Below are 15,895 nucleotides of genomic sequence, written 5' to 3'. Positions count from 1 at the left end.
AGAGACGCCACCCTCCGGCCTCCACACATAATGTCCTCCTGACCCCGGCTACGCCCTGACACACTGTCCATGAATATCACGAACAAGAGTGGGGACAGAGCACAACCCTGGCAGAGTCCAACGCTAACACTGAAAGAGTCTGACTTAATGCCGATTATACGGACACAGCTCTCACTCCGGGAGTACAGAGATTGTACAAGATATCTCGAGGAACACATCATCAACACATCAGGTCATAAGCCTTCTCCAAGTCCACAAAACACATGTCGACTGGGTTGGCAAAATCCCATGCCCCCTCAACAATCTGTGAGAGGGTGAAAAGCTGATCCATTGTTCCGCGGCCGGGACGGAATCCACATTGTTCCTCCTCAATCTGAGGTTCAACTATCGGTCGGAGTCTCCTTTCCAGCACCTTTGCATAGACTTTCCCAGGGAGGCTGAGGAGTGTGATACCCTGATAATTGGCACACACCCTCAGGTCCCCCTTTTTAAAAATAGGGACCAACACCCCAGTCTGCCAGTCCAAGTGTACTGTTTCCGAGGTCCATGCAATATTGCAGAGGCGTGTTAGCCATGACAGCCCCACAATATCCAGAGCCCTAAGCATTTCTGGATGAATCTCATCCACCCCCAGTGCCTTGCCACTGAGGAGCTTACCAACTACCTCAGTGACCTCCACCAGGGAAATGGAACAGAAGCCTTTGGCCCTGACTCCCGTGAGGGAGGCACGTCTCCCGGATTAAGAAGTTCCTCAAAGTGCTCCTTCCACCGACTGACAATATCCTTATTCGAAGTCAGAGTTTCTCCACCCTTGCCGAATACAGCTTGGGCGCAGCCACCCCGACCCCTCCTGAGTCGCCGGACAGTTGTCCAGAACCTCTTTGAGGCCGAACGAAAGTCTTTTTCCAAGGCCTCACCAAACTCCTCCCATGCCCTGGATTTTACTTCTGCCACCGTTGCAGCTGCCACCTTTTTAGCCTGCCAGATGGGTACCGACAGGCTACTTTTAACACTAAATTATTTTTTGTGTGTGTGTGGTTTGTCTCTTTGTGTAGGTGTAGAGTTGCTGTGTGATCGGGATGTGGACATGGCTACACGTGTTCAGGATCTACTGGAGTTCCTGCATGAAAAGCAGCAGGAGCTGGATGTGGCTGCAGAGCAACACCGCCGCCATTTGGAGCAGTGCGTGCAACTGCGCCACCTGCAGGCTGAGGTTAAACAGGTAACAGGCAGCACTAACCTCTCCTGCCCTGTGCATTTTGTTTTCCCTGCTTTGACTGACCCACTTCAACTCAGCATGGCATTTTTTTGGCAGCATATGCAGGGGACGGTTACTGTAGGATCAGGAATGAGAAGCGTTCTTCTGTACAAATATTTAAATATGTTTGATGATGCAGTGCGTGCACCCACTTACATTTCTATATATTACTGTGGAGTGTCATAAGGGCCCCTGTGTAAATGCAACTCTAAGAGAAATTGAATAAACCCAGAGCAGACAGTAAAGCTATCTGTATACTTGAACAAAATTGTGTGTTGTAACTAGTTTTCTGTATACAGTCCCCAGAAATAGCTGCGGCTCAAGGATTATTTTTTTCTTGGGAATGTTTGTGTTGTAGCACTCTAAAGAGTTTGCTTTTCAGGTTCTGGGCTGGATCCGTAATGGCGAGTCCATGTTGAATGCTGGTTTGATCACGGCTAGTTCTCTCCAGGAGGCTGAGCAGCTGCAGAGAGAACATGAGCAGTTCCAGCACGCTATTGAGGTCTGTTCATTTGTCTCCCTGTCTCATCTTCTATCATCGATTCAACTATTTTCATTAACTTCTCATGCTCAAGCCTTGTTCTTACTATCAAACTCACATGGCTATTTCCGGTTTTAGAGTCAAGTCATTAATTATTCACTTTCTGCATTAGGAAAAGACTGTTAATCATGTTTTTAACCGAAAATTATAAAAATGCATGTGAAGTGTAATTTTTTTTCCCAGTATTTAGTATGTCCACCCTTTGCCTTTATTACAGCTTTCATTTATATTGGAGACTTGCTTTTCAGTTTTGTAACATAATGTAGGGATAATTTTCCAAACGTCTAAAGTTCAGTCTCAGATGTTGTTTGCACTTTCTGCTTTTCATAATCCAAGTAATCAGCACATTCAGAGATACTTAGGTCTGGACTCTTGGTTGACTAGGCCATTGTTCTGAGAACAACAGCAGCTTGTTTTCGTTTTCTTGATCTTCTCTGTCCCATTTTCTTTATATTATTTTTTTGAACTGCAATTTTAAAAACTAATCTAATCTCCTTAGAAATATATTCTGAAAAATGCATAAATTGTTGCTGGTTGACTGTTTTCCCTCCCATCGACCCACCACCAATGGGAGGGGCAGTAGTAGGGGTTCGGTGCGTTGTGGATCGGGCAGTGTCCGAAGGCGTGGGCCTTGGCGTTCTGATCCTCGGTTGCTGAAACTGGCTTTTGGAACTTGGAACGTTACCTCACTGGCGGGGAAGGAGCCTGAGTTGGTGCGCGAGGTTGAGAGATACCGGCTAGATATAGTCGGGCTCACCTCAACACACCTCCTTGAGAGGGGCTGGACTTTATTCTTTTCTGGAGTTGCCCATGGTGAGAGGCGGCGGGCAGGTGTGGGCTTTCTCATAGCCCCTCGACTCGGTGCCTGTATGTTGGGGTTTTCTCCGGTGGACGAGAGGGTAGCTTCCCTACGCCTTCGGGTTGGGGAACGGGTCCTGACTGTTGTCTGTGCTTATGCACCGAACAGCAGTTCAGAGTACCCAGCCTTCTTAGAGTCCTTGGGAAGGGTGCTTGAAAGTGCTCCTCCTGGAGACTCTATTGTCCTAATGGGGGACTTCAACGCTCACGTGGGCAATGACAGTGAGACCTGGAGGGGTGTGATTGGGAGGAATGGCCTCTCTGATCTGAACCCGAGTGGTGTTCAGTTTTTGGACTTCTGCGCAAACCACAGTTTGTCCATCACGAACACCATGTTCGAACACAAGGATGTCCATAAGTGCACATGGCACCAGGACACCCTAGGCCGCAGTTCAATGATTGACTTTGTAGTCGTGTCATCGGACTTGCGCCCATGTGTTTTGGACACTCGGGTAAAGAGAGGAGCTGAGCTGTCAACTGATCACCACCTGGTGGTGAGTTGGATCAGGTGGTGGGGGAAGATGCCGGTCAGACCAGGCAAGCCCAAACGTATAGTGAGGGTTTGCTGGGAACGTCTAGCAGAAGAACCTGTCAGATTGATCTTCAACTCACACCTCCGTCAGAACTTTGACCAGATATCGGGGGAGGTGGGGGACATTGACTCAGAATGGGCCATGTTCCGTTCCTCCATTGCTGAAGCGGCTGACTGTAGCTGTGGCCGTAAGGTAGTTGGTGCCTGTCGGGGCGGTAATCCTCGAACCCGGTGGTGGACACCCCAGGTGAGAGATGCCGTCAAGCTGAAGAAGGAGTCCTACCGGGCATGGTTGGCCTGTGGGACACCAGAGGCAGCTGGCAGGTATCGACAGGCCAATCGATCTGCGGCTTCAGTTGTCGCCAAGGCAAAAACCCGTGTATGGGAGGAGTTTGGTGAGGCCTTGGAAAGTGACTTTAAGTCGGCTCCGAAAAGATTCTGGCAAACCGTCAGGCGACTCAGAAGGGGAAAGCAGTGTGCCACTAGCACTGTATATAGTGGAGATGGTGTGCTGCTGACTTCGACTGAAGACGTCATTGGGCGGTGGAAGGAATACTTTGAGGACCTTCTCAATCCCACCGACACGTTCTCCAGTGAGGAGGCTGAGTCTGGGGACATGGGAGTAGGCTTGTCCATTACTGAGGCCGAAGTCGCTAAGGTAGTTAAGAAGCTCCTTGGTGGCAAGGCTCCAGGGGTGGATGAGATCCGCCCTGAGTTCCTCAAGGCTCTGGATGTTGTGGGGCTGTCTTGGCTGACACGCCTTTTCAACATTGCGTGGACATCGGGGGCGGTGCCACTGGATTGGCAGACTGGGGTGGTGGTGCCTCTTTTTAAAAAAGGGGACCGGAGGGTGTGTTCCAACTACAGGGGAATCACACTCCTCAGCCTCCCTGGCAAGGTCTATGCAGGGGTACTGGAGAAGAGAGTCCGGCTTATAGTCGAACCTCGGATCCAGGAGGAACAGTGCGGGTTCCGCCCTGGTCGTGGAACACTGGACCAACTCTTCACCCTCTCCAGGATTCTGGAGGGTTCATGGGAGTTTGCCCAACCAGTCCACATGTGCTTTGTGGATCTGGAGAAGGCATTCGACTGTGTTCCCCGGGGTATTCTGTGGGAGGTGCTTCGGGAGTACGGGGTACATGGCTCTTTGCTACGAGCCATTCAGGCCCTGTACAAACAAAGCTGGAGTTTGGTTCGCATAGCCGGCAGTAAGTCAGACTCTTTCCCAGTGAGAGTTGGACTCCGTCAGGGCTGCCCTTTGTCACCGATTCTATTCATAATTCTTATGGATAGAATTTCTAGGCGCAGTCAAGGGATGGAGGGTGTCCGGTTTGGTGACCTCAGGGTCACATCGCTGCTGTTTGCAGATGATGTGGTCCTATTGGGGACATCAGGCCGCGAACTTCAGCTTTCGCTGGATCGGTTTGCAGCCGAGTGTGAAGCGGCTGGGATGAGAATCAGTACCTCTAAATCCGAGACCATGGTTCTCAGGCGGAAAAGGGTGGAGAGCCCTCTCTGGGTCGGGGATAGGCTCTTGCCTCAAGTGGAGGAGTTCAAGTATCTCTGGGTCTTGTTCACGAGTGATGGTACAAGGGAGCGGGAGATTGACAGGCGGATTGGTGCTGGGTCAGCAGTGATGCGGGCTCTTTACCGGTCTGTTGTGGTAAAGAAAGAGCTGAGCCATAAGGCAAGGCTCTCGATTTACCGGTCGATCTATGTTCCCACCCTCACCTATGGTCATGAGCTTTGGGTAATGACCGAAAGAATAAGATCGCGAATACAAGCGGCCGAAATGAGTTTCCTCCGCAGGGTGTCTGGACTCTCCCTTAGAGATAGGGTGAGAAGGTCAGTCATCCGGGAGGGACTCGGAGTAGAGCCGCTGCTTCTTCACGTCGAGAGGAGCCAGCTGAGGTGGTTCGGGCATCTGGTTAGGATGCCTCCTGGACGCCTCCCTCGGGAGGTGTCACAGGTGAGTCCACCTGGGAGGAGACCCCGGGGAAGACCCAGGACACGCTGGCGCGACTATATCGCCCAGCTGGCCTGGGAGCGCCTCGGAATCCCCCTTGGAGAGCTGGTGGAAGTGGCTGGGGAAAGGGAGGTCTGGGCTTCATTGCTTAGGATACTGCCCCCGCGACCCGAACCCCGGACAAGCGGAAGATAATGGATGGATGGATGGATTGACTGTTTTGACTGGAAATTAAATAAGAGTTGTACACAGTACAGTACACCTGTATTCTGTAGTTAAGTTTTTTTTTTTTGGTCATATTATTGTAGTCATCCATTTTAATTACACTGTGGTCAGTTTGGGAATACATAGTATAAAGGGTCAGTGTCTCGCCTGTGAGTTTTGCATTTTTCTTTTTTCTGTACCGTGTGTTATCTGACTGTGTTCTCTGTTTTCTGTGTGTGTGTGTGTGTGTGTGTGCGCAGAAAACCCACCAGAGTGCTCTGCAGGTGCAGCAGAAAGCAGAGACGCTGCTCCAGGCCAATCACTACGACATGGACATGATCCGTGACTGTGCAGAGAACGTGGCTTCCCACTGGCAGCAGCTAATGCTCAAGATGGAGGACCGTCTGAAACTGGTTAATGCCTCTGTGGCCTTCTACAAGACCTCTGAACAGGTGTGAAATCAATGACTAGCAATAATTATACAAATAAATAGTATAGCAAGTAGCAAATAGTGATGCATAATATGAACATAAAAGGTGATCTTCAGTGAAGCTGTTGCATATCACGAAATTAATTATTAATAATGTATTTGATTAAAATGTATTGTCTCTGGCTGGGTAAGCCACAAGCCCCTTTTTCTATACAGACAACAAAAACAAATGTATATTTAAATCCTTCAACTGTCTTTATGGTGATGCAGGTTTGTTGTAATAGTAGCCATTACTGTTTCATACATTTAACACTGGAACTTAGAAAACTGAACGCGTTTGAAGTATTTTTATAGATTATTAGTTCAGGATAGGGTATTTTTTGAGCTGTGTTGTAATTGGCCATTGAGCTGAATAGCTTGAGCTGAATTTATTTACATGCAGAGAAGCATGTTTTCTTCTTCAAATGGTACATTCTGCCAATGTAATGACATCACTCTGGCACTGCGCGTGTGAAGTTATTCAGCCCATTGCAGCCCTTAATTGTTTATCGACAAAAATCATGTGTTAGCAAAAAAAAAAAAAGATTTATCGTGGAACCCAAGTAGCTGAAAGCCGGCACCAATCAGATACCAGGTATGGGTTATGATACTGATGTTAGCCGAAAATACTGAATCAGATATTGGGAGTAAATCTCATCCAATTCTGTGATAAATAAAGCCTGGAATACCCCTCACTCACATAGTATGATGTTAAATTGTTAAATATAGCTTTCTCACTATAGGTTAGTAGTGTGTTTGAGTAGTTTTTTAGATGCTTTAGTTAGTGGTACGATACTCATGCAGATAATAATGCTCAAAGTTTCAATATTATCAGAACAGCGAAAGAGACTTGCCACCTCTAGTGACAAATTGCCAAGAAGAAAGATTAGTAATAATAAAGCAGTGAAGTCTACAGTGAAACCTGAGGTAGTAGGATGTGGAAAGATAAGAGTTAATCAGATTTGATTGGCTGCGCATGGGAAAAGCAGTCATGTGCAATGTCTTCCTGATGCTCTTCAGTAGCTGTTTACTGTTAGAGGGGATGATTTCAGAGTAGCTGTGATCTTTAATGGTTTGTTGTACAGGTGTGTAGTGTTTTGGAGAGTCTGGAGCAGGAGTACAAGCGGGAGGAGGATTGGTGTGGAGGGGCAGACAAACTGGGCCCCAACTGTGAGACAGACCATGTCACCCCTATGATCAGCAAGCACCTGGAGCAGAAAGAAGCCTTCCTCAAGGTAATGTACCCACAGGCTACATTTTCCCAGATTTTCCATAGACTGTAATTGCTTGCTGAGTCACGTGTATGTATGTGTCACCTTTCAGGCATGCACCTTGGCTAGACGAAACGCTGATGTGTTCCTCAAGTACATGCACCGGAATAGTGTCAACATGCCTGGGATGCTGAGTCATGTTAAGGCACCTGAGCAGCAAGTCAAAAGTGAGTTAAGCCACCCCCACCACCACCGCTTACCATAAGGCCTTAGCTGTAAAGCCCCTGTCAACATGATTTCAGATGTTTCAGTTTTTATTTTAATAATAAGGATATGCCATGGAATAAATGAAAAGTGTTGTGTTAAAGAAATATTTATTAATAAATACAATATAATGATTAATGCGCTGATCAATACTCTGGCAGGTCCTACATCACTTGCAACAAATTTAGTCCCGCCAAATCGATCAGAAGAAAATAGTAGAAAAAGTAATTTCGAAAATCTTTCAACAGAAAAGACCAACAGCATTTTTTTTCTTTCAGTTCATTGTACCATAGATAAAAGCTGTAGATAATAGAAGAAAATCTTGAAAATGAGTAGGTTGTAGTTGCTGACAAAGGCCTCTGTCTGGAGTAAAAAGTTTGCATATTCAACACCGTACCCTTAAGCTTGCAGTTTCTTGTCTCTGTAAATGAATATATCTCTCTGGCTGTTTTGTCTCTGGAGGCATGCCTAAACACAGTTAGTCTGCCTCCATGAGGAAGGTTTGTTTACTTTTCGACTGCTTGTCTTGTGCCTCTGCTAAATGGCTCTATTGTGACTTCTTATGGATAGGCAAGTCATTGCAATGTAGAGGTCTTTTGATAAGAGTTGTGGTTGTAACAGCTGGCCCACTTAGGCCCAGTTTAGCCCAGTTTGGAGTGTGTAGTGTGAATGCGGCCCTGATCTGTTCTGTGCGGTAATGACTCACGGATCTGGAAACAGCAAGTAGGTCAGGCCTCAGAACTGCAGAACTAGACGTACTGTCCCAGTGGTGGGATCCATCACTTTACCTTCACCTGATATATACACACTCAAAAACTCCCCACAGTAACAAGTGCACGTTCTTCCCCTGCCAATAGGCCGATGTGTTTTTGTGACATTTAGGTTCTTATCTAAAATATATTTAGGTATTTCAGAGCTGCGTAGGATGTAAATTACAAATATAAACTTTTCCAAATGAATTTGTCCAATAACCATACATCATTAGTTGGCCATTACTCGAGGATGTAACATCAGTGTATCAGATACTGACACACGCATCAACTGAATTCTGTATTAAAAAGTGTTCCTTGTATGAACCACAGTACTGGTCAGTTGGGCCAGGTATAAGAGTGTGAATGACCATCCCAAAACCATATTAAACAAACCCTACTTAAAAACAGTTTTCTTTCCAACCCTGTTTCCAGAAAGTTGGGATGCTGGGCAAAATGTAAATAAAAACAGAATCCAGTAATGTGCAAATCATGTAAACTCTATATTAAACGGAAAATAATACACCAGCATGTCAAATGTCAAAACAGAGAATTTTTTTTAATATACGCCCTTTTTTAATGCCAGCAGCATGTTTTAAAAAAGTTGGGACAGGGACATGTTTATTACTGTGTTACATCACCTCTTCTTTTTACAACACTCTGTATGCGTCTCTTAGCCAGACAACTAGCTACCGTTAGTGATGTAAAAGCATAGTTGAAATAGTTGTCAGAATAGTTGTCTTTTTGTTTGTGGATGTTTGCTTTCAGCACAGCTGTAGTTGTCTAGAAAAGTGTTGCCCAACATCACTATTCTTTTTTTTTTTTTTTTTTTAACGGCGCTCTTAATTTTTAATAGCAGAACCAATTGCTTACTGAACCCTTATGAGTTCAGTTTTGACATTGTTCCCCCAAAATTGGAATGGCAAACCTGACTATTCAAGTAGGAACATGTTTACTTCACATGAAGTGTACGTTTTTCTGCTAGCATTGCCTGAAGAATTGTTTATTTGTTCATTGATTGTTAATCGGTATATGTTTTTTGTAGACATCTTAAATGAGTTACTGCAGAGAGAGAACCGTGTCCTGCACTTCTGGACAATGAGGAAGAGGAGGCTAGACCAGTGCCAGCAGTATGTGGTATTTGAGCGCAGTGCCAAACAGGTTTGTCTTACACACAAATGCACACACAAAAGCAGTTCCCTCATCTGTTCCTGCCATGTCTCTCTCCGCTCTCTCTCCCCACTTGTTAAGAAGCCTCATATACTGGGAAAACTCATAAATAGTTCTGTTTCTACACCACAATCACTTTTAAAGACCTTCTTCTTACATAATGGGTGTGATGTCACTGAGAGTTAATGTCAGTGTGCAGTTTTCATGGTCAGTGATGCTTTTGGGGATAAGTATGTTGGGTGACTGAACTAAGTGAGATGTGAGCATGTGTTAAGACATGTATTAATGTGATACCTAGGCTCTTGAGTGGATTCACGACACTGGCGAGTTCTATCTATCCACACACACGTCCACAGGCTCCAGTATCCACCATACCCAAGAGCTGTTGAAGGAGCATGAGGACTTCCATATCACAGCCAAGGTAATTTGTTTCCTCCTGTGTGTGTGTGTGTGTGTGTGTGTGTGTGTGTGTGTGTGTGTGTGTGTGTGTGTGTGTGTTACACTACACATATACCTAATACTTAATCAAGCCTTTAATAAAGTACCTGCTGATAGCAAATCCACTGGTCACAAATTCATAGACACCTACTCATCCTTTGAAATCAAGGGTTTTAAATGAATGTTTAGTTCTATATCACAAATGAGTAAATGAATGGCTTGGCAAGCTATTTTACTTACACCCTGTTGACTGTCCATCCCTCCTTCCACAGCAAACCAAAGAGAGGGTGAAACTGCTGATCCAGCTGGCCGATGGCTTCTGTGATAAGGGTCATGCTCACGCTGCTGAAATCAAAAAGTGGGTGACTGCCGTGGACAAGCGTTACCGAGACTTCTCCCTGCGCATGGACAAGTATCGTACCTCGCTGGAGAAAGCTCTAGGCATCTCTTCTGACTCCAACAAAGCGGTATGTGTCTGTGATCTAGAAGAATCTCCTTTGCTCTTATACTGAGTCTGTGTGCCAGGAGTACTGAGTTCTGGTACTGGGGGGTCAGAGCCAGGTAGAGTTTAGTGCTTCCCTGCTCAAAGGCACCTTATTCATCTTATCAGTTAATTACCAGGTTTAGTTTATGTGTTAGACCAGGGCAGTCACCAAACAGTGCAGGACTGTAACCCTCCAGAGCCATAATGGAGGGTTCGGTCCTGGCTAAGCTCTTCAGAATGCTTTCCAATCAAATCACATTGCAGCAGGAGAAGGTCCTCACCGGCCCTTTTCATACAAAATAACAGTAAAAGAAAATATTTCAAGGAAAATATTTAAACAGTTGTTGCTGGCATTATGCAGTTATAGTTAATAGTGTTATAGTTTTTAAAAAAATGATTCTGACTTTAATTTTCTCTTTTCTAGAGTAAGGAACTACAACTGGACATTATCCCTGCCAGCGCCCCAGGCTCAGAGGTCAAACTAAGGGATGCTGCCCATGAGCTGAATGAGGAGAAGCGCAAGTCTGCTCGCAGAAAGGAGTATGTCAAGTCCTACGCATCACTAACTGTGTAGCTTCATACATGTTAACACTCCACAGCATAGCTTACTCAGTAATACCACCCCACATTTACATCTGTTTTTAATTCGATCAGCCAAGATTATCAGAATCAGAGGCAATACATTTTAGGTCTGTGTAATCATTCCTTCACTTTTCTTCCAAGCTTCATCATGGCTGAGCTGATTCAGACAGAGAAGGCCTACGTGAGAGACTTGAGAGAATGTATGGATGTAAGTATTAACAATATTTGTTTTTGTTGTATGCCATTTTTTATCATCTGTCACTCAGTGAGATGTTACCTCTGATGTATCTGGTACCAGATTTAGCTTTAGTCATTTTGAAATAAAATGCTCTCCTCTGTGTTGCTGTTCAGACATATCTATGGGAGATGACCAGTGGTGTGGAGGAGATCCCTCCAGGGATTGTCAACAAAGAGCACATCATTTTTGGCAACATGCAGGACCTCTATGAATTCCACCACAAGTGCGTTTTCAGTTTTGACTATCTGGTTTTTATCTCAAGATTTTGGTTTATACGTTTTGTCACGTCTCTTCACTGAAATGTGTCCACGAATATCAGGAAACATCTGTGATGAACTGTGAATAGGTGTTTGCATTTACAGTTCTTTCTTTCACTTTTACAGTATCTTTCTGAAAGAGCTGGAGAAGTATGAGCAACTTCCAGAGGATGTGGGCCATTGTTTCGTTACCTGGGTAAGTTTGTGGAAACCCTTATGTTGTTATACAAGTACATTTTTCTGTTTTCATATTTTAGCAGTCAGTAAACTATTTATATTTCTTTGTTTGCAGGCTGACAAGTTCCAGATGTATGTGAACTACTGCAAAAACAAACCAGACTCCACTCAACTCATACTTGAGCATGCTGGATCCTACTTTGATGTAAAAACAAGTTTTTGTCATAATTTCCGTTTTGTTTTTGTGTGGTTTTTTTTTTGCCAGTTTATTTATTTGCAATTAACATGACTATAATTTTGTGACCTCACAGGAGATCCAGCAGAGGCATCGCCTGGCAAATTCCATCTCTTCTTATCTTATCAAACCAGTGCAGAGAATAACCAAATATCAGCTGCTCCTCAAGGTAAGCACATTACTTACTCCACTCTTGTCTGCTGGCCTGCACAGCAGCATTGACTTAACTCTATCTCACAGTAAAGATCACAGCAGTGTTATATGGTACAGTGCTGATGATTGCTTTGTGTTTATAGGAACTCCTGACGTGTTGTGAGGAGGGCAAAGGAGAAATCAAAGATGGCTTGGAGGTCATGCTCAGTGTACCTAAGAAAGCCAATGATGCCATGCACCTTAGCATGCTGGAAGGTGAGTGCAGACACATAGGTTTGCATGCAAAACTGAAATTAGAAATGGTAAAAAGAATAGATACAAACTGGACACAGTATATTTTCCAGAACCGAAAACAGGAGCAAAACTTTGAGTTTTTGAGTGAAACCTTTATTTTAAAATGCAGTTCTAATGTTATTTTGTTCTGGTACATTTTCCTCTGTATTATGACTACATTAATGATTTTCCTATGGGTGTGTAACAATGTACAAAATTGAGAATTAGGTTCAATAAGTGTTTTGATAAAACAAATATGGAGTGGCTGAAAATGTGTGCTTATGTTAATGTTTACATTTTGCATTAAACTTTACACAAGGTCAATATTTGAAACAGTGTGCTTTATAGTATCCCAATGTGTCATGCTAGCCACAATCTAATGTTAGTCACAAACTAACACACATGTTAGTCTAATAACATGCATGGTAGTCATGTAACAGTTATATATTACAAGACACTGAGGCAGTTTGATGCAGTTTGATGCAGTTTGATGCAATATGATGCGTATTGTTGCATCCCGGTTTTCACTGCTGTCTACCTTTCAGTGTTACCACATTATTTAATGAGACACATTAAATGAAGTAGGCTGTATAATGGCAAGATACATTTTTTCATGTTGCCTAATCATTTTTACAGCTGAGTACAAGCATGTAGGCTACATTCCTTCCAAGGCAAGTGCCAGGTGGAATCAGTTTGTGCTAATGACAAATGAATAAATTTATCATAGATGAACTATCCATCTTACCATAGTTAACCTGTCACCGATAATACTGTCTCTGTTCAAAGCAATCCAAAAATAACAATCCGTTGGTTTCTAATCAATTAAAACATTGTGTACTTTGCATCTTCCTTTTTGGTGGATAAAGGAGACAGGTATGGGCAGTGGAAGCAAATAAATGCGGCGCTTTCTAACAAGATGAATCCGTCTAACAGCTTTTCAAAATCATGCTTACTTCAAGGAGATTTTAAAAAACTAAATAAGAGTCAAAACACCTTTTGTGCAGATCAAGTACTTATCCAGTACGTATCACAATTTGGCACAGAGTTTGCACCTCTGTTGCATTCTTTTTCTACAGAAGGTAGACTAAAGAAACAGAGCTTACTTTCTCTGTTCAGCTTCCACAATTACAAGAACCTTTTACTCTTTTCATTAAATTGTGTTCAGTGTGGTTGTAAATCTGTAAATCTTAAGGACAGGCTGATGGATAGCTGTGCTTCTTGGTTGAGCCTCATGGGTTGATAGTTGTTGTTTTGTGCATACAGGTCGTTTCAGATTTCTGCAATACATTGGATTCGATCCACTTGTACCTGAATGTTGTTGAAATCTTGTGTATTTTCTCAGGTTTTGATGAGAACATTGAGTCTCAGGGAGAGCTGATCCTTCAGGAGTCCTTCCAGGTGTGGGACCCAAAGACTCTCATTAGAAAAGGCAGAGAGAGGCACCTCTTCCTGTTTGAGATGTCGCTTGTTTTCAGCAAAGAAGTGAAAGACTCCAACGGCAGGAGCAAGTACATCTACAAGAGCAAGCTGTTTGTAAGTGCTCCATGAATACTCTAAACAAAGCAGCATCATAGACCAGCTTAAAACATGTCTATTGTACAGTTAATAATGAATAGCGAGACTTAAGATTTGAGCAGTGAACTACTGTTCACTACTGCACACTGCTTACTTTACCATGTGTTTTGTTTGTGTAGACCTCAGAGTTGGGTGTTACTGAACACGTGGAGGGAGACCCGTGTAAATTTGCCCTGTGGGTAGGACGAACTCCGACCTCAGACAACAAGATTGTCCTTAAGGTAATCTCTTTTTTTCACTCTCATTTATGCTCTTCTTTCTCTATCGCTTTATTCTTTACCTCACTTTCTTTTCTGCTGTCTCTATGGTTGTCCCTTGCTCTATTTTCGTGCTTGATGGCATGGCTCTGGTGTGGAGTTTCGAGGTGGTTGTCTAGCTTTGTGTTCAGGGCTAGCTGGTCTCTTTCTCACCTTTTCAACTCTATCGCACTTTCTGTTTGGTGTGTCAGGCAGCTCTCTGGGCTATTTTTAACCCTTCTCTGCAGATGTACGCTATGAAGGCTGTTATGTAAATGCTTCTATCCCTGAATATTAACTAATCCTGGTGGGATAGCATGCTTACGCCAACTTGTTTGACTTGCCCTTAGATCTGAGCCTCCTACAGCATACTGAAAAATATTTCCTCTTTTCTTTAAACCCACTTTGCACAGTCCACATAGAGAGATTACAAATCAAGTCCTTTATGGCTATAAGAAGAAGTGCTACTGAAAACATTGAAATCAAAAGTTTTCTGCACAAGAGTTTTTATGATTACGTGCTCATGCTCAGTTCTACCTGGTATTCTGAGAAAAAGGGTTCATTCCAAAGTTGACAAAGCATGTTGCTTTACTGTGTTTATGCAAGACAGTTGCTATTATAAACTTATAACTATTTTTATTAGGAGCTACCTAACACTGCTGGCTGTGTATTGTAAATTGTTTTTGTTCATAGGGCTGCAGCAATTAGTTGATGTCATTTACCTTATCAGTTGCACACCCAGTAGATTGTAGATAGAACTGCTCCATTCTAGTAGGGCAATCTATGATATGATGACGTTTCAGTTGCAACAGCTGTTCTATCTAAAAGGTTTACAGTTAAAACACATATACCACTAGCAGTGGTATAGGGGTATGCTATATAAAATATCCTATACTGTGTTAAAATTACACCGCCCTTAATTTATTTCATCTCCTGTCAAAATGCAGCAGAAAATGCAACCAACTTCTGCAACTGAACTTTGGAGGTGGAGAAACGTATCACTGTAGATTTCTTTAAAACTGAAAGAAAGATTCCCTCAAACAATGGAAGCTATAACAAAGGCAAAGGGTGAACACACTAAATACTGAGAGTTTACTTTAAGCTTCTATGCAATTTTATAATAAATGAATTTCTTTTTTTTTTCCTGATGCTGAAAATTGAACAACTTGTTCTTAAAGGTTGCACAGTATTTTACACACACACACTCAGAAAACAGAGAACACAGTCAGATAACACACAGAACAGAAAAAAGAAAAACTCACAGGAGAGAGAGAGAGAGAATATTTTTATAGAATGAAATGTAACAAACAGATTACAGAACTATTTGCTGCAGCCCTGGTCTTTTTCCAGTTAACCGCATGCTCTTTTTTTGACTGTCAACTGGAATGCTGAATGAAATTTTGCCTTTTGCATAATACGTTTTACATGATGACACAGGTTTGTGAATATCAAGCACATCTTGCATCTTGTCTTTCTACTGTCAGTTGGTGTGAACCACCTCATATTTACTTGTAAACTCAAAGTGAAATTAAAGTTTAAAAAGCGATCTTGATGAAGCAAAGAAATCCTGCACTGGTGATGAATATTAGACTTTTTGGCACATATTTTAATGTGACTATTGTCTTCTTTGCCATTTCTCACCTCAAATTTTTAATTTGATCAGTTGCAGAGCATTCTGAATGTCAGTAGACATTCGTAGTGCACGACAGAAATTGGCATAAAACCTTTCGGTGTTCCATGTGTCTTCAAAGCCACTTTGTCACATCTGATGTAATGTACATTTAAAAAGTAGTGAAATTTTCTTCTATATTTCAAATTAAGCTAAGTCAGGGATGCAAACATGGAGCTATGGTGAGTATAGTTCAGCACTGACAGTTAAACTTTGCATTACAATCGACACAGAAATGAAGAGAAAGGCTTTCCTCAACTTTGTACACTTTTTACCCCTCTCTCTCGCTCTCTCTCTCGCTCTCTCTCGCGCTCTCTCTCTCTCTCTCTCTCTCTCTCTCTCTCTCTCTCTCTCTC

The 15,895-nt window shown here is 43.2% G+C and overlaps 1 protein-coding gene across 13 annotated transcripts in view; it reads left to right on the top strand.

Moving 5' to 3' along the window:
- trioa (trio Rho guanine nucleotide exchange factor a) overlaps positions 1-15,895 on the top strand; it is a 113,085-nt gene that overhangs the window by 79,025 nt on the left and 18,165 nt on the right. For 8 of the 13 annotated variants that reach the window (XM_037535285.1, XM_017695210.2, XM_037535287.1 and 5 more), the window contains 18 exons: positions 1,056-1,222; positions 1,641-1,760; positions 5,620-5,811; positions 6,914-7,063; positions 7,152-7,266; positions 9,098-9,213; positions 9,521-9,643; positions 9,933-10,127; positions 10,569-10,684; positions 10,868-10,934; positions 11,078-11,187; positions 11,348-11,417; positions 11,514-11,603; positions 11,710-11,802; positions 11,930-12,041; positions 13,402-13,592; positions 13,754-13,855; positions 15,692-15,721. In XM_037535285.1, the coding sequence (XP_037391182.1) occupies positions 1,056-1,222; positions 1,641-1,760; positions 5,620-5,811; positions 6,914-7,063; positions 7,152-7,266; positions 9,098-9,213; positions 9,521-9,643; positions 9,933-10,127; positions 10,569-10,684; positions 10,868-10,934; positions 11,078-11,187; positions 11,348-11,417; positions 11,514-11,603; positions 11,710-11,802; positions 11,930-12,041; positions 13,402-13,592; positions 13,754-13,855; positions 15,692-15,721 (2,159 nt within the window). The remainder of the gene's footprint in view (positions 1-1,055; positions 1,223-1,640; positions 1,761-5,619; positions 5,812-6,913; positions 7,064-7,151; positions 7,267-9,097; positions 9,214-9,520; positions 9,644-9,932; positions 10,128-10,568; positions 10,685-10,867; positions 10,935-11,077; positions 11,188-11,347; positions 11,418-11,513; positions 11,604-11,709; positions 11,803-11,929; positions 12,042-13,401; positions 13,593-13,753; positions 13,856-15,691; positions 15,722-15,895) is intronic. The other 5 variants (XM_017695247.2, XM_037535288.1, XM_037535293.1 and 2 more) reach the window with 1 other exon arrangement.

This window comes from Pygocentrus nattereri, chromosome 27, assembly GCF_015220715.1.
Source record: "Pygocentrus nattereri isolate fPygNat1 chromosome 27, fPygNat1.pri, whole genome shotgun sequence".
NCBI lineage: Eukaryota > Metazoa > Chordata > Actinopteri > Characiformes > Serrasalmidae > Pygocentrus > Pygocentrus nattereri.
The sequence above is the reverse complement of the archived record's forward strand: the minus strand, read 5'-3'. Positions and strand labels throughout refer to the sequence as shown.